General features: G+C 37.6%; 1 protein-coding gene across 4 annotated transcripts in view; it reads left to right on the forward strand.

The window, feature by feature from the left end:
• Nucleotides 1-25,765, forward strand: part of SYT1 (synaptotagmin 1) — a 295,567-nt gene that overhangs the window by 229,768 nt on the left and 40,034 nt on the right. For all 4 annotated transcript variants that reach the window (XM_015628699.2, XM_033514553.1, XM_019006753.2 and 1 more), the window contains one exon: nt 16,132-16,249. In XM_015628699.2, the coding sequence (XP_015484185.1) occupies nt 16,132-16,249 (118 nt within the window). The remainder of the gene's footprint in view (nt 1-16,131; nt 16,250-25,765) is intronic.

Below are 25,765 nucleotides of genomic sequence, written 5' to 3' on the forward strand. Positions count from 1 at the left end.
AGGAGAGGTGCGTCTGTCAGCAGTTTGGGAGTTGTGTTTCATATTCCATATTTGATTCAAGGACCTTACCATCGTTGATGTTCCAGTCGCTGCTCCACAGCAAAGATTCCAAGCAAATTCTAGTGTATTTTAAATGGTAATAAGTTGGGATGGGAGAGCTTGTATCTGCATAAACTGGTTGTCATCTGACGCAGCAGAATTCACAGCCGATACAGCTGCAACCAAGAAGTACCTTGGTTTCAGAATTAGCAAAGACAACACTGTGTGTATGAAGGCTAACATGGTTTATGTATATCAGATGTGTAGCAGTAAACACATGTTTGTCTCTTGGTAATGATCATGAACATGATATGGTGGTCTGGCTTACTAAAATAACAAATTAAAACCTGAGCAACTGGATTTCATAAAAAAGTTTATGACAAATGTAATTCTATTGCTAACAAAGTATCTTTTGCAGATTACTACACGTGTTATAATTGTGTAATGAATTTTTCCTTGAAAAGCACATCTGCATGCAATTTTCAATATTTGAAGAATGACAGGCTTTATTTCCTTTCTTGTCCTTAAAACACTTAGGCAAGTTTGTCAGATCTCAGCAACCGAGTGCTAATTATAATTCTAAAGGTTTGAAATTAAGTTGCCAAGGTATCCTTAATGTTTTAATTATGACCCCTAGACAAGATGTACACCAAAGTGAATCAATGGCAGTTGTCAGCAGTCTCTTTAAAAGAACTATCTAGGTGGCATCAGTCAAAGTGAATATAAAAATCTCGGTTTTAGTTTATGTCAAATTCAGTTGATGCACATGACAGAATTGCAATATAATTACCACTGCAATCATAGAGGTCAAAACAATTTTTCAAGCAGTTACTTTTCTTTTTGCTCATAAAGCTCCGCTGGACAATCTGTCCTTTTTTCTAAATGGGCTTAAAATTGAAGACAGAGGATGAAGGTTTAATGAAATAATGTAAGCTCTATCTCTCACAGCCTAGCCATTTGAATGGCATCTCTCTGACACTGCATTCTCTTCTGGGAAAGGTCTTATTAATATATTTATGTTGGCCAAGTACTTTGAAGGTACTTTGTGTGAAGCCTTTGTGTGAGCATTTGTTATGACTCTAAGAGAGCTTTGGGAACGTGCAATGACTGCTAAATATTGAGGAGGCCACTTCTAATGAGCTGCATACCTTGAATCCTTTTTCCTTGACTCCTTTTAGATCTGCTGTCCTTGTGTCTAGTAGTCCTTCAGTCTCATTTGACAGAGAGTGTGGGAGGGAGGAGTGGTAGATATTGAAAGGTTATTCACTTTTACCAAGTCTGACATATAATGGTTTGGGCACAGAGTGTTAAAAAGCAGATCACAGGAGTTTGTTCCTCTCTGTCATCTACCAGATGTCATTGCTATTAACTTTATCTGAGTACACACTGCATCCAATATCTGTTATCACTCCAGTACAGAAGGCCAGACAGACCTCTTCTTTGCTCACAGCGGTGTGAATCATACTGAGAGTCATCTTCTGAATACTTCTGCTGATTTCCCTCCAGACATTTTGTTATATTGGCACTTAAATTGAAAACCTGTTGTAGCAAATATGCCAAGAAATTTTAGAGAATATAAGGTAGAGCAGAAACAATTCTTTCCCTTGAAAGCAGTGGAGAAGCAGAGTGTTATATCGTAAGGAGAAGGATCTTTGTTGACCTGACAGTATCCACCACCAAGAGTTCTGCAGATCTTTCACAAATGCCATCCCATGAGACTCTGCATTATCTGACCAGGCATCCACCATGGTTAGATTACATGATGGATGCAAGGTCATACCACACTGGGTGATGATGCTGGGTGTATTTTATACAAGCCTTGTGAGTGGGAGGTCTGCTGGAAAACACCAGCATCACTCCTACATGGTGCACAACCCCAAGCTGGAGAGATGCACAGTGCTGCCTTGGAAAGGGGTGAGAGGCAAGCATTCTGCAGCTGGAGAGTGAAAAAGCAGTTCTGTGAACCTTGACTGGGTTTTTCATGAGGATTATTCTTTCCTTCCTTATCCAAAAGTAAAAGGTGAAAGAAGGAGGTGGAAAAGTGGGCCCAAAACACGTGTATTTAATACCTTGATATACTTCACAGAAGTTAAGAGACTGTGACAAAGTTAGTGAACCACCCAGCTTACTGACTCTCTGGAACTGAAACTTGCAGGGATCTAAGAGGAAAGGACATTTTTACAAAAGTCACTGTCAAATTACAGCAGCAAATCACTGTTATTTTCTGTTATAGTTACATGAGCAATGGACAGATGATCTAATAGGCCTTTCCCATCACTGGTAATAACACTTAGTTCTTTTACAGCTTTGCAGAGAGCACGGTGCTTTGCAAAAGAAAGCATCATTATCCCTATGGAGATGCTGTCAGAGTGATTCTGTCAGAGTGTCAGACAAATTTTAAAATGTGAGATTTCCTTTATTTAGCTGCAAGTTATATTGGAACGCTATGTTTTCTTCTTGGTGTTTACATCTTCTCGAGTTCTTACATCTTCTTACACCCAATTAAAACTTTAAAATGTTAAATCTAAGGAGGTTTTAATTTTCAGGTTTTGTGAAGAGTTTATGCAGTAAACAGAGATTGTTGAATGCCTGTTTAACATTGTAAGTGCAGCATATGTCCTGCCTGAATTTCCTACTGAGACAGAGAACAAAACAGAGATTCTGGAGTTTGAGAATAAGCAAGCCTGCTTTATAATTCTTCAGCAGTTAATTAGGTTTTTTTCATCTTGAAACTGAAGATGCTAAAAGGATTCTAAAGGTAAAACAATATGATTCAAGTAGAGCTGTAAGGGTACTGTTTTTAGTTCATTAGAATTATGCATTTCTTTTCTCACCTTTCATACTCAAAGTGCTGACAATCCCACTATATACCTTTGTTGAGTATTCTCTTTCTTTACTCCCTCTCTGGAAGAGACGCTTTAGGAGGTCAGAGACATTCTTGTGTTATAATAAAAAGAATGTAATTGGCTTGCTTGAAATCAAAAGGGAACTTGTCTTGATTCATCTCAAACTGTCTGGCTTTGCAGATATTAAATTCAAATACAGAGGACAGTATAAAAGAGGGAGAAGCTCAGTGATAGTGTCTTCTGGGGCCTTTCTGTTCCTGGACAGTATTCATTCTGAGATCAGGAAAACATGTATTGCTTATTTGCCAAAAAGCCTTCTTATTAACATTTTCCTTCCATGTGCAGAAGGGCGTTATGAGTCTGAAACAGTAGATCCTACTCTTGGTGCTAAACATCTAATGACCCATAATACACAAAATAATAATAATAATATTTGTTACAGACAAAGTGTATTGCTAAGAACCTTGTAGAAAATTCCAAGGCCAAAGGAAGGAATAGTGGGCAGTTCCCAGCCTCCACATATTAATATTACTGTGTGGGGTTTTATTACGCAAAGCCTCCACATATTAATATTACTGTGTGGGGTTTTATTACACAAGCATAAGGTATTTTAAAGTTCAAAGACACAGCTACAAGCAATGGCAATTGGAAAGCAGTGTTCTGAATAGTGTTTCTATAGAGTTTTGAGGAAGCTACTGAGAGGGATCAAACTCTTCTGAAGCTAGAGTATGAAGAGATATTTTGGATGGATACTGCAGAAGGAATTGCAGGAAGTACAGATTTCATTGTGGAGTACTCCCAAGTGTAAAGTTCTGTACTCGGGGAGAGATTATAAATGGATCAGCTGATGATTGTGAAAAGGCCACAGAATGTGCTATATCTGGAATTGTTCAGCATTGTTCTCCAACTAGTCTTTTATGTATTTACTTATGTTTCTGACTAGCAGCATCTGTGAATGCATAATCCAGAGGCAGAAATGGGCTCACTATGCCCATTTATGCTCACATGGGATTTTAGGCAGATGCTTTGCAGTAGCCCAGGCAAATACCTTATTTCCCTTTCTCCCCTATATTTCCAAACTAAAAGTGACAAAAATTGTTATCTGATTGCTGTTATAAACTGGGATCAGGAGCTAAGGGAAGCTGTTAAACCACTGTATCAAAGTACAGTGTCATTAGAAGGACCTTCAGAACAGAGAGCAGCATTTTTGCAGTCACAAGGGAAGAGCAGGTCTCACAAAAATGACAACAGCATTTTCACTGGAAGGTTGAGGAGGAGTTGTATGCTACTCCAATGTCTTTGCTTTGTTGTGCCCACTCCATGTAGAACTAGAAGATTTTGGCTTCCAGAAACATCAGAGAAGGGTGTATTTTTGAAAAGGGGAGACAATGGTTTAGGAATAGTGGTCCAAGAAAGAAAGGGATTAGCCATTTTCTTTATTTTTTTTTCCTCTGTCACCTTTTAAACACTGATTTAAACCATGTCAAAGATTACCATAGTAACCATTTAACCTCTTTTCAGAGCTTTTGTGTTTCCTTTTAGTTCAACAATGAGCTTAAACTGGTATCTGAAGCACTTTGCATTGTACCTGTGAATTAGGGAATTAGCACAAAATTCCCTAATCACAGTTAAAATCTGGAACATAATACTGTGTTTTCAGTTCAGAGGTATGAGACTTTTATTTAGTTTATGCTAATGTTTCAAGAGGTAGAGCACATGCATTTAGGAAGTATAACAGGTCTGATTTCTAGTCTAAATGGATGATGGACAGAGATAACTCAGTCCTGCAGATTCCTGTTCAGTTGTATCATATAAGTCAGCCTTCTACCAAAGGCCAAAGAATTCCCTCACAGTGGCTGATGCATTGTTAATGTGTTACAGGTAATGCAGCAGGATGAGTTTAGTGCACCTGTACTTCTCTGCTCTTCCTTTTCTGTGGCCTTCTGCAGCTTACTTTGTGATTCCTACTATCATAACTAGAGAAGTACTCGGGCTGCCTGGCTGGCTCACTCACTAGAGGGATGGAGGGTTACCATAGTTGTTTTGTCCCTTCCATTAGCAGACTTTTCAGAGTATGACTTTTTAGTGTAGAGGGCTGGAGTACGATCACTGCAACAGAATTACTACTGCTGTCTCTTTAGAGCAGAACACAACTCGCTTTGTGCTGCCATCATCAGTGCGCAGATGAAATCTATTTCCAATCTCTTTTTGGAGCCAGATATGTTCTGTAAGTTCTTCTTGCTGGCCTAAATCTAGAGTAAAACATGTACCTGAAACTGAATCCAGTGACATGGATGTCAGGATGTTTTCCTTGCCAGTTATGTCTGCAGTCACAATTACAGAAGTAATGTCAGAGATAAAGGTTTCCTAACTCGCAGGGAGAGAGTTGTAAGTGGTGTTATTGCTGGTTGGCCACATGTGTTTGCCTACAACAGAATGGATTTAGGAGGTACTGCAACATCCACTAACACTGATAAAGACAACTGAATTTGGGAACCCTTCTCTGAGCCTTCCTCTACTTGTGGCTGACCTCGAGTTCAAATCCCTTCTTTTTAGCCAAAGAGCTTGCCATAAAATTCTGGCTGAAGTCATTCCCTGTACGATTACCATGATGTGGGGTGTACAACTTGCTTTTGGTGGCGCTGGTATAGAACATGGCACTGCAGCTTCACACTGCTATGGCTGGCAACAGGCAGACAGCACCTGAGCTTCCCATCAGATGCTTAGTATTAGGTGCTACTTAAATTATTTCTGGTTGTCTGGAATCCAGTTATTTTACCTCTGTTTTTCCATATCTTCTTCAGTAACTGTGAAAATTAAGAGGAGGACCTCTTGCTGATGAGTGAATCCTCAGCTTTAAAGTTGGCAGCAGCTCATTTTTGTGGGAGTGTCCTGAGGTCTGCAGCTGATATCCCCTGTCTGTTAATGCCCAACCCAGATTTAGGAGTGGATTATGCTGAAAGTGATTTTACTCACTCAGATTTGCACATTAATTATCAGGACAAGCATTAATTTTCTGATGTTTTAGAGCAGACAAGTTTTCTATTACATTTATATTAGCTAAGATTAAAATTTTCTGTCTGAAAAAAAGTCTCCCATTTCAAAAAACCTTTTTATTTTTCAAAATAGTGCTATTTCCTATCAATTCATTTAGACATTTCACTAAATGAGGTGGTATTATTTGCCCTAAGTCTGGAGGACACTTAGGAACATTTCAAAGAATCTCCTATAATCTAACCATTATATATATATAATATAATTATTCTAGGCAATAGGTAGCATCCTGGAGCTAATAATAATAAAAATATCCTTACAAGCTTGAAAGTTTTACCTTGCTTGGTTTTGGAACATGGAGCTAGAAACTGTCTGATTCTCAGCCCTCAGCAATGTTTGTTATAGGCAGCTTTGCACCTCCACTGAAAAACTCTTAGAGGGTCTTTAAGCCCAAAGAGTTTGAAAATTTTTGATTCTAAGACATAAGTAGATGAAGAAAATAAAACACCCTTTTATAGCTTCAGCAATATTCTATCTCTTAAAAATGTGTGCTTTACTTGTTACTTAGATGTTACTGTCTACTCTGTTGCTGATTCTTGTTATGCCCTTCTTCAGTAGATTCAAGCAATTTAATACATGATGCTTGCTTTTCTCTACAATACTTATTCACTGTAATAAAGTCACATCCAGTCCTCTTTTAAGAAAGCTGTAGAAATTAATCTTTCATGGTTTTCAAAATCAGGTTTTCATTTTTGCTGTGTCTGTCGAGACTTTTTTACTTTCTTTGTAGTTTTCAGCATCTAAAAAAAAATTATGTACACAAGAACTTTTGTGCAGCATACATTATTTCTTTGCCAGGCAGACAAAGTCACCAGCCTCTTCTGACCATGTCTACTGTTGATTGTTTTGCACAGCATTACACTAGCAGTTCATGGTCTGTAGCTTATGACCCTGAGTCCTCAGCAGGAGGTATTGCCTCATAAGATACCTTGCCTGATTCAGAAGTTACTTACAAAAATCTTGAGATCCTTAGTAGTCTTTATTAGACTCTTTAAAGTCTTAGAATGTGGAAAATTTGCTTTTGGCTGTATGAAAATGTCCTCTTTGTAACTGGCTACAGGTAATTGATTGAGCACTTTTTCTGACCAACCAGTTGCATTACTATTTACTGTTATAATAGCTTTCATAATTCACCTGCTTCCTTTGTCAGCAAAATGTCTTCCCCACTAAAAACAGCAGTAGACCTTGAACAGAAAAAAAATAAATAAATGCACATGCTTCCTTCATCGAGCAAATTTACAGTCTTACCAAAGAGGGAATCTGGTTTGAGTTGAAAAGACCTTTATTTTCCATAAAACAATGTGACTGCATATTCATAATATTTTATATCCTTTAACTCAACATTATTACAAACTTTTATGAATACTTTTTTGTTTCATCTGGGTTTGATGTGAGACAAATGACTGATAGATACCATCTTCATCCTATTTGGCCTTTTTTGAGTAAGACAAGTATAACATTAGCACTGTTTCAGCCTTATTTCCCTTGTGGTCTAAGATTTATTAAAAAGGAATGTCATTGAGCCAGAGATCTTATGACAAGTGCAGACCTCTTTCCTAGATTTTTAGATAGCTGCAATGAACTCTTCCTTTTTACTAAAGAGATTAATACAATCGAGTGTGTGGTTCTGATTGCTATGATGACCTTTGATGAGCTGCCTTGTCTTCCTAAAGAACGTGTTAAGAGACTTTTTCAAAGTGAAATGGTCAGGAGAAGTAGAATAAAAAAAGAGGAATTTGCCAATAAGTATTTAGCTAACACTTGAATATCTTTCAGCAGTTTCATAAAAATAAATGTTTGAATGCTTAGTTTAAGTGGATATAAGCCTGGTAAGGGTAAGTCAGTAGAGTTGAATATGTAACACTAGGTTGAAGGGCTTGATTCTTGAACTGAACACAGATATTTAATGTGCTGAACTTAAGACATATAATGCAAGGCGTTGTAGTAGGAGACATGTATTTCAAGTGGAACCAAAGACAAAAATACTAAAATTATCTGAGAGAGCATTTCACATATTTCTGACTTCCCTCAAACTAGGGTGCACTAGAACAAGAGCTTTCTTGAGCTTTTCAGCTTGCGTCTTTTCCAGCTGCATATTCTTTACCCCACCTCAAATTTAGTTCTGATGCTCTGAAAAAAGCTTCAGCACAAAAATCAATAAAAGATTGTAGTCCTATATGTAGTCCTACGTGTGCTTGTAGCACAAAAGCAGTGAATGGGAAAAAAAGATGACATTGGCTTGGGTGAAATTTTACATGAAAGAAAAACTTCAGCTTGATAAATTACAGGTGGAGAACTGTCTTCTTATAAGTCTTCACCTATTAGCTGATCAGCTAGATCAGCTGTCTGTGGTTTTCCTGTTAGCAAATCCAGTTCCTTTTCATCTTGCTGTGCTGGTCCTTGGTGTGCAGTCCTTTTCAGGTCATTGCTGCAGTGCAGTGGGAATCCTTGCTTTTCTGTGTGGCCAGGTGGTCTTTATGTGAAAGTAAATGCACTAGCTGGTTTTGGTACAAAACTGTATTGCATGCTGCCCTGGAAGTTGGAGAGCAAGTTAAGAAAATTTTCTCTAAGTATACAGGAATGCAGTGTCTTAACAAAGATGGATCCTCAGATTTTTGCCCTGTTCAGGGAAACCCTTGAGTTCATGGCAGGTCATCATATGTTCTGTTTGGCCTGCCCCTAGCTAGCCAGCAAGCTTCTAGTATTAAAACAATACCAGTATGTACTGCCTCTTTCCTAATAGCCAGTTCAGAAGATTTTGGAGGATGCTGCTCTGTTGTGTGGGGTTTGTGATGGAGGGAAGGGAGCTGGAGGTAGTGCTAGGGGATGTTATGGAGGAACATGAAAGCTGAGTTGGTGCCACAGCAAGCAAGAGAGGAGAGAAAGGACATCAGTCAACATTTATTTCATGTCTTACTAGTAGGTCTTATTGTCTTAGTAGTTCGTTGAAGTTTCAGGAAAGGGAAGATGGCTGCCTGTGAAGGTAATCCATGAATTCCACTGAATTTCTCTTTATGGTTTTTGCAGAACAAATAGAAACATAATACTATATGGCTTTAGTAATGGAGGCACCGATTTTGCCTGATAGTCTTTCCCTGGTGCTGATGAATTTCAGCAGTAGTTACCAGCAGCCATAGATGATTAGTTGTCCCATCATACCAATCATTCCCACTTTTACTGGTTTGTTCAAATCAGCTTGTTCTGTCTTGGGGTAATCAATAATGTGTGGTTGTTGTAGCAAGGACTCTGTTCATGCCAGGTTTTTCATGCCACATGCAGTCATACATCTTACAAGTAAGAAATTGCTAATTATTTTGATTCTTAATTGCAGATCTTTACTGACTACTGATCCTATGTATTTTTGGATGTATGCTGTAATTCCAGTTCATAGTCTAAAGCTCTTAATTCAATCACCTTTGGAAACTAAAGACACACTTAGTAGTAGACACTACAATAACTGTGCATTAAGATGCTCGTACTTACTACAGGAAATTTCAAATCAAGCAAGGGAACAGTAGTGTGGCTTCCTATTACCCTATCACAGGAGGTCAGTGACTCTCTGTAGACTGACTGCAGTGCATATATAATATTCTAATAATTAGGAAAAGCTTTGTGATTTGACTTCTCACAATGTCTGATAAGCCAAGAAAGTCTTCCAAATGTATTACATTTCCTTTCAATGTTGTACTTAAACTACTCACTAGAAGACCAGCTTTGTGACATACTGTAGTTAATAAGTTTTCCATGCTGTCAAAAGTAATAATATTAGTGTGCCATTCAGTTAAATTAATTTTGTTTTGTGCACTGGCCTGCATAGACATGAGTGACATTTAGAAATGTGATCAGGCAGGAGCTGAGGAGAAGCCAAGTGGCAAAACAGAGGGACATGCAATGATTAAAGCAGAGCAGCCAGCTGCAGGAATTTGTGGATAGCCAAAGAGTTACAGAAACCAGGCAGTGACATTCAGCCATATATTAATCTTTTCATTCATTCTTTCCTGTCTCATTTATTTAAGAAATTCATTTTCTTCATGTTTAATTAAAAATTTGGTATGTTTTATCTCTCGTCTGGCAATCAAAGAGTGTGGTTTGGCTAATCCTTAATTTCAGCTGCCTTCAGCCACAGCATTTCTCATGTTGCAAGAGACATCTGACTGTGATGCTTTTAAACTGATGACTGTGAAGTGTCATTTTCTACTAATAATAATAGTGTTTTCTCTTTCCATTTTCTCTGCTCTTTAGAAAGCAGTAATTGCAGTACTCTCTCTAAATAGTTAAAAATGTAATAGGCAGACTAAAAGGAGGAAGCCAATAAAACCTAGTTTGTTAATATTTTAATAACATCGGCTGGTTCAAATTTATTGCCCAAATTGCTTTCATGTCAAATTTTCCATTTTGTTGGGGAATATTGCATAGTTATGGCAGTTAAAAGAAATACAATCCACTGGGGGTTTTTTATATATATTGCAATAAGAGGACAGAGATGTGTCACGAATTTCTGTTTCAAGTAGTGCTGTTCAGAGGGGGCTGGGGGAAAAGAAGGAAAAATAAGTATATTTTTTTCTTTCAGAGAAAGATCCTGATAGGTCTGTTCCTTTTAAGTGAAGGTAAAAAGTAGTGCTGGCATAAAAAAGTTGTATCACAAAGAGTCAGAGTAGGACTGTGGTAGGAAGTCAGTCAAGAGGAATATGCAATTAAGCCCTTTCTTTTGGCTTTCTCACTTTATAGCATGACTGTATGCCTACAGATACCACCTCCCAATACCTTTAATGAACTCACTTCATTTGAAAGATTATTCTCTGCCTGCCCTAGAACTTCTCCCTTTTAAAACTTGCCTCATAGACTTTTACTTCTGTTTTCTCTTCACCTAGTATCAGTCTCTTTTCCATCTCTTCTTTAGCCTGTTGTCACTGTCAGTCACTTTTCTGCAGGGTCCAAAGTGAGCCCTCTGGATCTTTGCCTTGAGAATTCTCTTTTTTTCTGATTTACTTGTTAGATGTCATGTAACTGCACTTATATTACCAGGGGCTTCCTTTTGTGACCAAGTGTGCACATTTTAAGAGGATGTAATCTCTGAAGACTCTTCTAAAAGAAAAAGTTAGTAAAAGCAAACTCAGACATTCTGTACTTCCATTTTGTAAGACAAAACACAGACTGATCATAGAGTAAGGAATCGTGCAGTAGGGCACTTCTCTGTTCATATACTCTATTGTTTTAAAATACTTTCTTTAAAGTTGCAGTAGGTACAATCATGAAGGTGGTTCTGCCTTCTCTACAGAGGCTTTTAGCACCTATTTACTTCCAGCTTGGCTGCTGTCTTCATGGACATGAAATTCTTTCAGATGACAAAGGAATTACTCTGCTTGTTAGATGAGTGATCTAGTTGTTAAAGCCCTTAGGTTTATATTGACTGGATGTATAGATAACATTTTGCAAGTCTGAAATAGGTATTTCTGGAATAAGCCTTTTGTCTGAAAAGGTTGGGAGAGCTGTGCCTCTCCTATCCACTCTTGGTATTTTATCCCAAAAGTCATGCAAAAACTTTGGGGTACAGTTGTACTTGGTGTGCATACATATTCATATGATAGTGCTATAAGGGCTGACATGTTAGATCCAGCTCATCTTCCCCTTCCTTATCTTTCCCTGCTGCACCATCTATTTCTAGCCTGCTTCTACAAACTGAGTTCTAGGAGCTTCTTGCTCACTTCCCTTTCCTTTGCCTAATTGTGGCAGAATCATCTTCATATTGTGGGGTCGTCTGGACCCTGATTTGCAAATATAAAACAAAAAGATTCATTCTTTCCTGATTATACCTATTGCGGCTTTGAAATTTTCTGCTTTAACCATGTATTTATCAAAAATGCAGTACCTTTGGAACTAATGTCAGACAGCTGTAGTAGCAATAAAATTTCATGTTTTAAAGAAAAAATGGGTGCTAAACAAACCAGTATCATCCTTCCCCAGTGTGATCTCTGTTTGCTCTATGGGTGTGCAGGAGCAGTGCTTTCATAGTTCTAGATCCCAGCTATGTATATCGGTTGCTAATTCTACCCACTTGCTATTGTGGCTTAATTGAAGTTGGGACCAGTCTGTCATCAATTTCTGCATCCACGTGTCACTATTGTTGTGGCACTTTTTGAGGCTTAGTGTATTCATGCCTTACATACCAAGAAAAGGAATTTGTTGCATTTGAGATCTCCATGTACAGACACCATGTGGTAGCCTTAAAATTGTCTGAAGTCCATCAGTGTGGGAATTGGGAGTAGAGATTCTGTCATTACAATTTACCTGGGTCTCCTGAATTTTAAAGACACTAATTTAGCTTATAACCCACATTTATTCTGTCCCTGTTTTCTCCACAGAGTTTTAAAACGTTTTGGTTGCTGTGAAAACTATACAGTGAACATTACAAGCTTTCATTGTAAATATTGATTAGGGTAAGATGGTATTATTTTGGGTCTTTGCCCATATATTGCATCACATTGTGTTTCTCTTTGAATTATGGAAATATTCACGATCAAAACCAGGTACCGAAGTTGGAAATGGGCCTCAGTGTGTTTATATTCTTCCTATACTGATTGGTTTTGAGTCTCATATCCAATTAGGGGAAAGCATATGGTGCTGTGGCTTGTTATTTTGGTATTGTTTTACTAAGAGAACTGCGAGCATCAACTTTCTCATAATATCTTCCACAAAAAATGTAGAGAATGTTTATATTAATGAGATAGATATGTCTGTTAGAGATTCTGCAGTACAAATGAGAGTCATCTGCATAAAAAGCATTTTTGTCTGTAGCTCATTAGGAGCGTGTACTGTCAAGACAACCATGATTACTGACAAATAGGAAAAGCACCAAACAGTCAGGAGCTATTTAAGAGTCTTCTCTAAAAAGTCCAGGTTCTCAACAGGGCTTCAAATAGCCTTTCCTAAGTTGAAGAAGTGTTAGCAGCACTGTCTCTCTCATTTATGTTCTGCTCCATTGCATCCTCTTTAAAAGTAATGAAGTTAGGAAGTTGCTTAGATGGAGAGAATCTTTTGATTGGTGTATAAGCATTATACATGAATAGGTTAATGACTATGAACCTCCCAGCTGGAAGTTTCTAACACTAACTTACAGTTTCCATCAAAGTAATTTACTAACATAAATTATTTATATACAGGGCTGCAAGAAATTAATAATAACAATAAGGCATCTCCATGGGATAATCACCATACCAGCAGCACTCATCTGTACCGTGTAGCCCTGCAGGGGTTTCTAATTATCTCCTGCAAACCACACCTCTTGTGATTGGGGTTTTTTGCTTCATTGAAGTGCTGCCACTTCCAGTGTTTTGCCTGACAAATATTTTTTGAATTAAAAAAAAAAAAGTGTGCCTGTCATGCAGAGAAAAGGTTACAAGTACAAGTATTACAGAACTGCAGTTGATATAGATTTTCATACCAACAAAAAAAGTACTAAAATTGATTCTGGAGGCATTTAGTGAGGTGCCTACATTTTTTCTTCAGGTTATTCACTGGAATTAGCCCATCATCTGCTACCATTTCCCATAGCTTCCTGGTGTTCTATGGAAAACTGGCAGTTTGCATGGTGCTGCCTTCTTTGTGTTTCCTGCAGCTAAAATTACATTAAAAGAGGCTAAAAAAGCATTAAACTCCCTCTTAAAATTATTCTTCTGTATAGACAATTGCAGTATTTGCACAGTAGCATAACATGATTGCAAATGGAGAAATTCTGGTGAGAGGTGATGTTCTCTGTGGCAATAGCTGTTCAGTGTAAAGTACTTCCTTCAGCTACTGCTGAAGCACTCAGATTAAAGCAACAATCCTAATACTATTTTATGCTTTCTAAACACACTCTTGTCTCAACACAAGATTACAAAAAAAAATTAAAATAAAGAGACCAAAGAAATTAAAAAACAAAAATCAAAAACTGAAACAAACAAAAGCTAAAAAAAACCTTACAAATATCCACTGAAAGGAACAATTAGAAGCATGGTATTGATTTAAAAGGGGACAAAAGTTCCTATGCTCCTACAACTAAAGCTCTGCCTAATGTATCTGGAGGTGAGGCAGAGCCCTTGAATATTGGGTAATACATAGAGATCTCTTAGATGGAGGGACTAAAATAAGCTTTCATATATACCTTGTTTCAGTCTTCTTACAGCCCCATGAATCCACAGGTGAATTTAAGCTGCCTCTGCAATGTAATAGAGCAGTGACTGTGGAGAACACTGATGGCTGGCTGACCTGTGATCATGATAACACAAATCAATAAGCAATTGATTTCTTTCGTTCTGAGCAACCTGCAAGTGATAGATCAACTTCACTGTTACCCTATCCAATATGGAGTCAGAAAACCAAATGTCAGGTGAACAGAAGCATGATTTGCCGTCACTGTGCCATTTGAAGCTCAGCTAAAGCTAGGCATGAGCTATGCAGATTGCATGGCTGAAGTCCAAAGTTTCATGATCCGAATCTGTGCTGGGATTTAGGGCAGTATATGCAGTCAGAGAGGAATAGTAAATTCTTTCATGGTAGTGAAGTCCATGTTCTGAAAGACATCTAGGGTTGTTCTAGATATGAGTAAGTTTTTTTTATATTTGTATCAGTCCTTTTGAACAAGGTAATAACAAAATTCTAGCCCTTCAGATAGAGGTCTCCTCCACAGCTACTCACTTTGCAACCTGAGGAGTCTTAAGCTGTTTACATATTCCTTCTGAAGAAACTGTCATATCCTAGCTTGTTCCTGCTGCTTTTCTTGGAATCTGTCCCAATTCTACCATATCCTTTTGAGGTGAGTTTTCAAGATACTGGCACAAGTGCATTCTGAGAGCATTTTTATACAGCACACACATCACAAGCTATTTTGTTTGTTCTGTCTGAGCATTTCTTAACTACATGTGACTTTGTTTATTCTGTATGTTTTCTGACCTCTGGTGATTGCTGAGATGATGTCTGGCAGGGAACTGTCTATTACTATCCCTGGATTTTAGTCCAAACTTGAAATAACAGTTTAGAATCTCTCACCTTATACATAAAGTCCTTTGCAGATGGACATGCACATGTCTGTTCTGTAGGAAATATCCACTACATCTATGAGCATGTGAGTGAGTTGCTCTCAGTTGTGTCTAAGAAAACACTGGAAGCAAAGAGAGACGATCATAGAAATGTACTTTATACACTACTGTCAGAATAAATTGTGGAAGTAAACATCTGCCATAAGAGCTAATGCCTTTGGAAGAGAGGCATGGCTGTCTGAAATTTTTTGATTGGTCTTCTTGGTGTAAGCTTATCCTTCATATCTCAAAAACATCCTTGTTAGCCCCCCAAGACATACCATGGGCCTTGAAGGAAGGGAGAAAGCAGCTCAGATCATCCAACTCATCATTTCTAAGCAATATCCTCCCTTTCTCATCTGCAAGTTCCTATCTCTTATTCATCCTTTTAAAACAAAGTTCCTGTAATTCTGAACATCATTCAGCTTTTCTCTCTTTGCCAGGACTGTTAGGAAAATCTTAAGCGATGAATAGCAAAAGGCTGCATTTGTCAGGATCTCAGATGATGGGCTGGAAGGCAAAACCAAATCCTTCCAGCTATTCCTTATGTGAGGAGGGATGTACTGTGTCCCTTCATGGTCTCTATCTGCCTTTTTTTTTTTTTTTTTTCCTCTTCTGACAGATAGGAGACAAGTCTTCTTATATACTGAATATTTTATACTTTGTGGGGTTTTTTTATACTTTTTTGCTTTTGTTACAAAGTGTGATGAGAAAGATCCATATTACTGTTTCACAGGAAACAGCTGTTTGTGCGTGTTTCTTAACAGATTTCCACTGAAATGCATCCTGGAGAAAACAAAAATATCCTGCCTTAGTTTAAAGAGCAAACTGTATTTGTGGTGCCCCTATTGTCAGGGATGAAATTGTGAGAAGTATCACTTTCTGGCCACCACTTTCTGACATATTGTCGCTTGGTTCTGTACAGGATAGTTGCTGCAACAGACTTGAGGTTATCAAGGATTTCATCTGGACAATTTATGGTAGTTTTCTCAATACTGTTGATTTGAATGTTTTCTTTAGGCAGTACATGTCAGAGATGTATTCCTGATAATTTTCTGTGGAGCTTTCAAAACTGCGTTTTTAAAAGATAAAAAAAAACATTAAGGTAAAACACCGTGTCTTGTCTGCTTTCACAGCAAGAAAAGCTGGGTGATATCTGCTTCTCCCTCCGTTATGTGCCTACTGCTGGCAAGCTGACTGTCGTCATTCTGGAGGCGAAGAACTTGAAGAAGATGGATGTCGGTGGACTATCAGGTATGTGTATGAAAATCTGCTTGAAAATTTTGTGGGCTTGTAAAGGCAAAAAATCAACTAGTGTTCTGTTGAAGGTCTCTTGGCTGAGAAGGTAAGGGCTCTTGCTTCCTGTTGAAAGATGTGGCTTGTGTTTTCTTGAAAGTTGGGACATGACTGAGTATATCAGAACTAATTCTAGCTTAAAAATAGAAACCACAATACATTGCATTACACTCCAAGACAAGGTCTGAAGTGTTACACAATCAGATGACAGTGCAAGCTTTCTATACTTCCCTTCTCTCCTGTTGCCTAGAGATAAATACAGACTATTCAGGCAAGGGAAAAACAATCTGACTACAATTCCTATTGTCTATTTAATCTCACAAAATGTGAGCATTTCACTGCAATGTTGCAGATAATAGATAATAGAGGAACTCACTACAGGTTGCCATGCTGACTGCTGTTTGAGGTGCTAGGAAAATTGTTTCTGCATGTGAAGGGCTCAGGTGTGATTTCTTAAACATGCAGAGTTAGAGGTGCTCTGCATTTGCATGCACACCAGAAATCAAAATGACAATCCTGTGTGTGTGGTAGGCAGTGAGGCTGATACATCCAACATGCTCAGTACCTGCTAGCAGCCCTGGCAGCCTTTCCAAGGGATGAGGCTGTGCACACTGCGTGTGACAGGGCGTGTGCCACCTCTGAGGGACGCTGCAGTCAGCGCACGTGGCACCTGGGCTGTGTCCCAGCAACCTGGTGCAGCTCCCTGTAGGTTTCTGTTCTCTGCTGTGTCTGGAATTTGGACACAAATTACTGTCTAAACTGCCAATTAGTTGAGACCAAATTAAATAACGAGATGCTTTATAAGGTGAGGTCTTTCCAGGAGAACTTAGGTTTGTATGCCTTCTGTTTAGAAGAAACAGTTGCTGCCCACCGTTGAGAATGAGGCTATTTCCAGCACAGTTCTAGGACTGAAAACTTTTACAGCTGCCACTAACACACAGATGATGTAATTGCTCATTTTAATTTACCAAGTGACAAGAAAAAAAGTGTTTTGCTCTTGTTTTTTTATAATCTTAGCACAAGGTAATAGCTGTATGCAAAATAAACAGAAGTGGGAACTTAATAAAAGCAACCTTGAAGGTTTTATTTACCACTTTCGATGACTAATAACTGGAGGCCCTTCCCATAGTGAAAGGAAACAGTCTTCCATCAATAACCAGTTATTTTTTGGTTTATTTGCATCTAACGTCATCCACTGCACAGCAACAGATACAAAAGTAAAGGACATACAAGTGTTGTTGTAGTCATTACTCAATAAAGTCTAGCCTTTTCTTGTCCACAATGGACACTCGATTAAGACACACCACTAATAGTTTCCCTAATGCTCATAATGAACAAATTGTAAATTAATGTTCATAAGCACATTTACTCTTAATGGTTTCCTAATGAAAGATTAGATTCTCATAATGACAAAGCGTGGGGGTTTTTGACTGAGGGTAGCTCTGACAGCCAGATCATCTATATTCTTCTCCAAACTTCGTGAGAAATGCGACGGATAATGGGTACTCAGCTTATAAGAAATGAAAGAGAGGGGCAGGGTAACCACTGTGAAAAACGAGGTTCACATAATTTTTATAGAATTTAAAAGTTTAATAAAAAAACAATTAGGAGAGAAAAATAAAGTAAAGTATACAGATACGGCCGGGTGTCTCCGCATTCAGCTAAGAGAGCACACCTTACTAACAAAGGATTGTCCCTTAAAAACAGGACTCTACTACATATCCATAAATTCTCATACATATTCATACATTCTTCTTAGGATCTTTGGTGTTCTTCTGTTTAGTTTTCTCTTGCCCCCTTCCCAATAGATCAATCTTCTTGGTGCCATTGAGATTTACATTCCCTGATACCAGGAACGCAATAAATTCCTCCCCACCCAGAGCTCTGGTCACTGCTGTCTTCATCTGGATAAGATAGTTTACAAATGCAGGAGTCTCTAGTTATTTTTTTTTCCTCAGTCTTTGGGTTATACAAACACAGTTTTTATTTTAATACTATGCCATAACCTAACATATATGTATTATACTACTATTTCTAAATTTCATCAATAACAGAAATAAAGAAAACTATATTAATACAACAAAATTTCTCATTCTTATACACATAACATTCATCTTAATATTTGCAAAAAGCCAATAACATAAAATGTATCTATAACACCACTAATGAACTGAAGGGCTTCTACAAACTTCAGATGGAAAATATAGTACATCGTGTTGGAAATAACTATGAGGAAATGAATGGACTTCATCTTCTTTATGTTCTGAGGCACATGGAGGACATTTAAATTTCTAGGGAAAGAGAGGTTTTGTTCTCCTTTTTTAGGGCCATGCCAAACCTGAAACATCATGTTCTCTTGTAGACAAACAAACCCAATGGGATACCATAGTTGAAGCAGGAATTCAGAAGTCACTGACAGTGATAAGTGGCAGTTAGTCTGGTATTCCTGAGGCAGTAATTATAGATGAAATAATGTTGGTTTAAAGTAGATCCAGTATCTTTCATTAGGGAATTTATCTTTTGAATAAATTATGCAACAAAAACTTTGGAAATCAGGCTGAGATTCTGTTGTCATTATTCACACTAAATAATACCTACTCTCTAAGTGCTAACAAAGGTAACAGGATTTTATCTTGATTAGCAAATATGTCCGCCTAGTTTCGTTACTTTCTCTAGATACTGAAATGTCTTTTCATATTATTAAAACTGAACATTTTGCGTGACAGTGGAGATGCAAAGGTTAACAATCAAAGGTGAACTCGGACTGAATGTTACCTATATATTCAATAGAACCATTAACAAGAGGTGAAAATGCTGTAGTTGACACAGATGGGGGAAACAAATCCTAGTGGTTTGTCAAAAATAGGCAAAAAATACCTTTTTGTTATTGTTTTGAGTTTGGGATATATCAGTTATTCTTTCCTGGTTTTGAGATGATGCTGGAAAAGCAGAATACAGATGTTTGGAAAGGGTTCTGCTTTTCTCTTGCACTCATCCTTTATGCCTCTGGGAAGTTTGCCTGCCTCACAGAGAGAAGGAGCAATGCCCTGGCTCCCACAGAGGGAGCGCTGACCAGCATTCACAGCACAGTGGTGGGCAACTTCATGGCTTCCTTCTGGCTGCTTCTCTCCACATCTCAAGTATTACTGCTGCCAGTAAATAATCTGCTACACCTTTGCACCGAAATGATGTAGGAGGTTTCAGCAATTAAATTGTCTTTAGTCCCAATACAAAGAACAAGTCGCTGTGACTCAGCAGTCATCTGAACTTTTACTACTCTATATAAATTTATTAAATCTATAATTGTGGTCTATTGGGCTTAAATACATGCTTGGTTTTCATTCTATTTGTATATTTATGTTATGCAGATAAAGAGAGCCCTGTTACAAAAGTACCCAAAGCAAGACAGATTGAAGTATATTGAGACCACTATCTTTCCTGGCATTTTTACAGGGCCTCAGCTGGTAAACTTTAATCCTTCTAGTCAGCATATATAATACTTAATGGTTACTACAGTTTAAAAAACAGTTTCAGATTAAAAAAAACCAAAAAAAACCCCACACTTTATAAAAGCATTTATCACTAGCACTTTTCATACATTTCATTAGCAGTCAAAAGCCAAGCATAAATTGCTTTGGAAACAGATAATAAAAACAACAAATTAATCATCACATTCATTAGACTTACTCTAACAAAACCCTATCAACCCATCTGAGCAGTAAACTCCCAGGTCTTAAACTTAATTTCAACATCAGGCTGAGCAAACCTTGGCTCAAACACTGAAACTATTTAGCCTGAGTTTATCAAGTTACTGCAACAAGTGGCAATTATTAGTTCTGGTGAGCAATGGCCTCTGGCAAGTAATTATGCATATTCTAAAATGGCATTGTAATTATTTAAATTATGTTCAAATGGGTTGCTAATGAATCTGACATCTGGAAGGTGATGTGTAGGAATTAAGGATACAAAGCAATTATTTTTGTTTATCTGAACTTGGTGGTCTTGAGTGGCGTTATAAGCATACTTCACCTAAAATGTCTATGCGACTTAGAAGCTTAGGTCTTAGAGGGAACTTAGGCTCCCATGTTACTTCATTGGTTTGGTTTTGTTTTAATTTCATTTAGGTGATTTGCAGAATTGGAAGATTTCAAAACCAGTTTATGGTTTAACCTCTCCAAACAGTCCTTAGAGATATAATCCAGCTAATTCCTTGATCAGAGCACAATGCAGCTCGCCAATGCCATTCAGTTGACAATGGTTGTCTGTTAGTTATAGTACTTCATTAGGTTCATGATCCCTTCTGCTCCAGAAATGGACAGGAATTATCTGCAGCTCCCCTATGAGATATTCATATAAATCAAATACTGATTTCAGATACAGATTTAAACAAGTATGAAACTTTATTCTAAATTCATTTAGAATTCATTTTAATCTTATTTATAGCTATAATTTTAACTTGTTTTCTAAAGTGAAATTGGTTGTGTAACCCTTAGTGCACTTGAGTAGTTGCTAAATGTGGTCTGTGGGATAAATATGGTGCTTCTTTTTACTACATAGAAAAATTTGAAATACATACACACATTTGTACAAACAGTTCTACAGAATTCCATCTATTCAGCCATATCCTCCATTTGAATTCAATTTGTTCCTAACATAAAATAAAAACTTTCATTTCAACTTGCATCAGCTTTTCCTGCTTTGACTAAGCCAATTGTTGAAATAAATTACCTGAATACCCTGAAAAGCATTTTCCCTCTAAACCTTCAGGAGTGGCTGGGGCTGGCTCCTGAGCAGACTGTTATAAGGTGTTTGGCCACTTAGGCCCTTCAGGTTATGTGCCTTATTTTGGCTTTGATTTGGGTTTTTTAAGAACTTCAGTGGCTCTGTATATTATGGTGAAATACTGGTTTGTATCAAGAAGTCACCTTTTAGCAGCTGATGGTAAGCATAAGCCTTAGCACATCTTGTCATCTTTTCAGGCTTAATTTCAGTATGGTTTATTCTTTCTAAAAATCTTTGGAAGTTAATGTGCTTTTGCTCTCTCTTTATTTTAGTATGCTTAGTTTTTAGTGAATATATTTACCGGGAACGTATCCTAGAAGCAAGAAATACACCCTCCCCTTCTGTCCTCAGCACTGTTGCCTCTCAGCACTCCCCAGTTTCGATGGGGACTAGGTATCCTAGCTGGCATGGGCTCAGGTATTGCCTTAGGAACTGTTGCCAAGTAACAGATACTGTAGCAGACCCTAAATTGTACTATTTACTGCAAATTAATGCTTAGAAAGAATTGCAAGGAGAATAGGCTTGTCATTGGATCCATGTGTTCTTCCTTCTGCAGAAAGCTGCAGATACAGTTGTGGAAAGAAAGCAGCCCATAGTCAGGCCCATTATGGGGGGAAGCTAATCTCAATATCTGAGTTATAGATAGAAAACACACAGCACCCCTTTGTATCTGCCAAGTAAATACTCATAGAGCCATCTCTGGGGACCAAATGGTTCTGTAGCAGGAACACAGCTAGTTTTTCTAGAATTTGAAAGATTGCATTCAAATTCAAAACCTTGATCCAATGTTCTTAGAAAAGAATTGAGAAGTTAAAAATTATTTGGAGACCAGCTCTTTGAAGGCCAAGTGAATGCTCATTCTGCAGTCAGAGCATTCACTTTAATAACTTCATGAAAATATAATATAAGAAACCTTAAAAGCTGGCTAACACAAGTGCAATATTATGGGAAAAGAAATAGACCATTAATGTCATGGTCTTGCTATAAGCCCTACTGTAAGCATATCTCAGAAAGTATTAAGAGAAGAGAAAAGAGCCTTATATTAAAAGATTAAAGTGAAAATAAACAACAAGCCACCACCACCACAGCTGTACTTTCAACTAGCCTAATCCTAAGGAACCCAGCAGAGATCAGTACCAAAAAATACTCTAAGATCTCTACTTAGTGTAGAGAATTTCTACATCATCTAACATCTCAGTCTCTTTGCTACACCAGCAGAACTTCCAATAGCAGATGGCTGCAGCAATGCATCTCTCACGCTCACAAAGTGATCACACAGCATTGCACTAAATTCCTTGTGGGCTCCTACAATGGTGATGGCATCAGTCAGCAAATCTCCATCACATCAAAACCTTTCTCTCCTGCCTGAAAGAACATTCTTGTTGGTGACATCTTCTGTAACACTGGGTGGTAGGTGGGGGGGTTGCCTGAAGTGGTCCTTCCTAAAAAGTTAATTAAGGTGTTTTAGGGAGTTTTTTCTTCTAATCCCAAGTCAAGCCTTTGACATCAGGCCAACTTCTTCCTCAATTTAAAAGCTGAAGCAAGCACCAAAATCAACATATATTCCAAAGTACAGTGTATCCATCATAGAAGCTAAGTTAAAGGATACACAGCCTCTCATATTTCAGGGCATTTTGGAAAGTCTTAAGTGGAAATTGTCAGGTAATTGTCCATTTTGTAGTGAGTCCACAATTTCCACTGCATCATATATACTTTTGCACAAAACAATATATTGTTTTAGATGAACAGTCAAATTTGTTTATTCATACAAAGAAGCAGAGTCAAATTGTTGTGTTTTGTTTTGTTTTTTTCTCCTGTGCATAAAATGAAGAAAACAAGACCATGCGTTCTGATTGTCAGAGAAGTTGTACTAAACCAGTGGGCATTGCTGTGAGAAACCTAGGGCAGTCACTGTGCTGAAAAAGTGCCTTGGCTTAATAGCTGTGTGAATAGCTTCTCGATTTGAGAAAGCAAAGGTTATTTCATGTAGACACTGACCAAAGGTACACGTGGTCAGTGCCCAGCTGGCTGGAATCTGACAATCAATAGTCATCAGTTTCTGGTATTTTTATGGATTTCCTCTTCCCTTCCCCAAAACAAAGAATATTTAAAACAAACACTTCTTATTCTTTCATTGGAATACACATATCTAAACAATGTATTTTGTGTTTGTATGCCTGTTTCCTCCTGATTAAATTATACTAAGTTTTTATTTGGTTGTGCAGTCCCAAAGCCAAGTGTAAAAAAGTGTGTTAATCATCTCATTTTCATATAAGTAATTAATGCTCTAGGATTTCAAGTTCCTCAAGAATTTCATAGCAATGTGAGTGGCTGTAAAATGGATATAGAAATACTTAGATAGATTTTAGGATCCTTAGGGAAATTAGGCAGTTCAACTGTTACAAGTAAATTTAATTTCTTTTTACTCTCTGAAATGTGCAGCCTAAATATATTTTTAATGGGTTTTAAGAAAAAGAAATGAAAAATAAAAAAAAATCTTTTTCATCTTTATAAATACAGTTTAGATAAGTGCCTAAATGTGCAGAGAAAGTAAGTATAAATGAGACTATTTCCTTTTCACAACAATATAAAATCATACAGGTTTTTAAGACAGTGTGATGAGTGTTTTGTTAACACTGTTGGTGCACTTGAGATTTGATGAAGTTTGTGATGCTGTCTGAAGAGCTAGAAACAGTTTTAAAGTTTTTTATGTTACCTTAAATCCCACATAGCATCTTTTGTTTGTTTAATCCATGTGGGTAGAAAAATGATTAGTTTTGTGGTTGCTTGTTATAGATCTCCTGCCTCTGTTTCCAGTGTGTAACTCCTTTATGTGCACGTCAATGGAAAGAAACATTTCACAAATTAGACCCTTGATTACTCCTGAAAGGAGCAGGGGTTGTAAGAAGGGAACTGCACGTTTCTTCTAGTACACTGCTAAAAATGTCTGTGACAACAGACAGAGCATGTGCTTCAGTATAGAAGAGAGATAAGAAAACAGGCGTTTGTAGTTCTTGGTTGGTATCATTGCTTTACATAAATCCTTTATGGGTCATAGCTGTTCAAATCTGTCCGCACATTTGGCAAGTGAAGTTCTCCAAAGACAGCTGTGAGATGCTATTTGGCAAAATGAAAAGGAAGCTTTCCCCTTGCCAATTCCAAAGTTTATTTTCCAAAACCTTTCTAACTAAAAGTAAAAGTCAAGTCCTGCCCACTCTTCTATTGATGCAGTTCCCCAAAAAGGTCCCATTACCCTTCTTGAGGTAACAGAAGAGATGTACAATCTTGTTGCTGAGATTGGGATGCCAACATTCAGTTTTTGTGCCTTTTGTCTCTCCTAGTAGAGTGATGTGAATCTCAATGGGCTTCTCTTTTCAAATATTTTACTCCTCGCTCTCATTTCCATGACCCTGTGGATGAGGTAGGGAAGCCAGCATTTGAGCCCTGTCCCAGCACAGGTCATGCTGCTTTAGAGCCACTTTGTTCTACTTGAGACAGTCATGGGGTGGGGGAGCCAGTTTGATTAACTGGAGATTACCTGCTAACAAGGTGAAAAAGCAAAGCCCAGAAATGCCACTTTTCCCCAGTAAAGAAGGAATTGTGTGGGTAGAATATAAAATTATCTGGGTTTTATTTCTGGCTGTCATTTTTGTCCCTTTGTTTATTAGCTGTGAAAGTCAACAGAGTCTCTTCTTCATGAGGGTGGTCTTCAGCATGATGAACATGTATGTGTCACTTCTGTGAAATATGCAGATGTGCTGAAGGGGAAGATAAGGCTGAGTAGGAGTGAGGGATCTACACAAGTAAACCCTTTATTTAGATACTGATTTAACACAGTTAAGGTGCTAAACAATTATTTTACAAAGCTGAAGAAAGTAATCTGATCTCTTTTTTTAACTCCCTTAACAATGTGGTTAGTTTTGAAGCCAAAGCTGAGGTTTTTTCCTCTGCTATACAAGCCTTGTTGATAAGATGGAGCCAGCTGTGTTTCTTTCAACTCATGCAACTAATCACCAACATAATAAAATAGTAAAACTGGTAATATGGAGGGAACAGCTCCTGACATTTTGTGATTATTAATGCAGTGAGTCTAGTCCTCTCATGTTTAAAAAAATACCTTTTTTCTGTCTTCTTGATGAATATGCTATTGCTCATTCCCAACATGAATGCCTTCCAATTCTGCTGAGCTGTCTTCAAATTTACAAATAGCAACATTTTTTTCTCAATTTAAATCAAAGTAATTTCTGTGCAGGGGCTTCTTGCTGCATCCCATCAAATTAGATGTTAATGAAATTATTACTGAATAATAAAATATATAACTCTAGTTAAGGAAAGACAAAAAATAAAGATGAGAACATCTGTGCAGCATGTGTACTGACAAAAAAAAACCTTTTTTATTTGACTGCAAACTTCAAATGTTATGTGACACAATTGACCAATGTGGAATGGATAACATCTAGAAACTTTTTTAACAAATATGCTTAAAAAGAAATCTCTCATAAAGAATCCCATCCAATGCAAAGTTCCTCTGTTTACTACCTCTTTTGTGAAAGCAAAACACAGGATTTATAAGATCTGATTTTGTGAACTTCATCATAATATAATCTCTCATATCTGAGTTTGTCAAAAATCAAATAGAGATATACATTATAAAGCTATGCATGATCTAATAAGAGCTATGCATGATCTTAC

The sequence above is a fragment of the Parus major genome, chromosome 1A (genome assembly GCF_001522545.3).
Source record: "Parus major isolate Abel chromosome 1A, Parus_major1.1, whole genome shotgun sequence".
NCBI classification, from domain to species: domain Eukaryota; kingdom Metazoa; phylum Chordata; class Aves; order Passeriformes; family Paridae; genus Parus; species Parus major.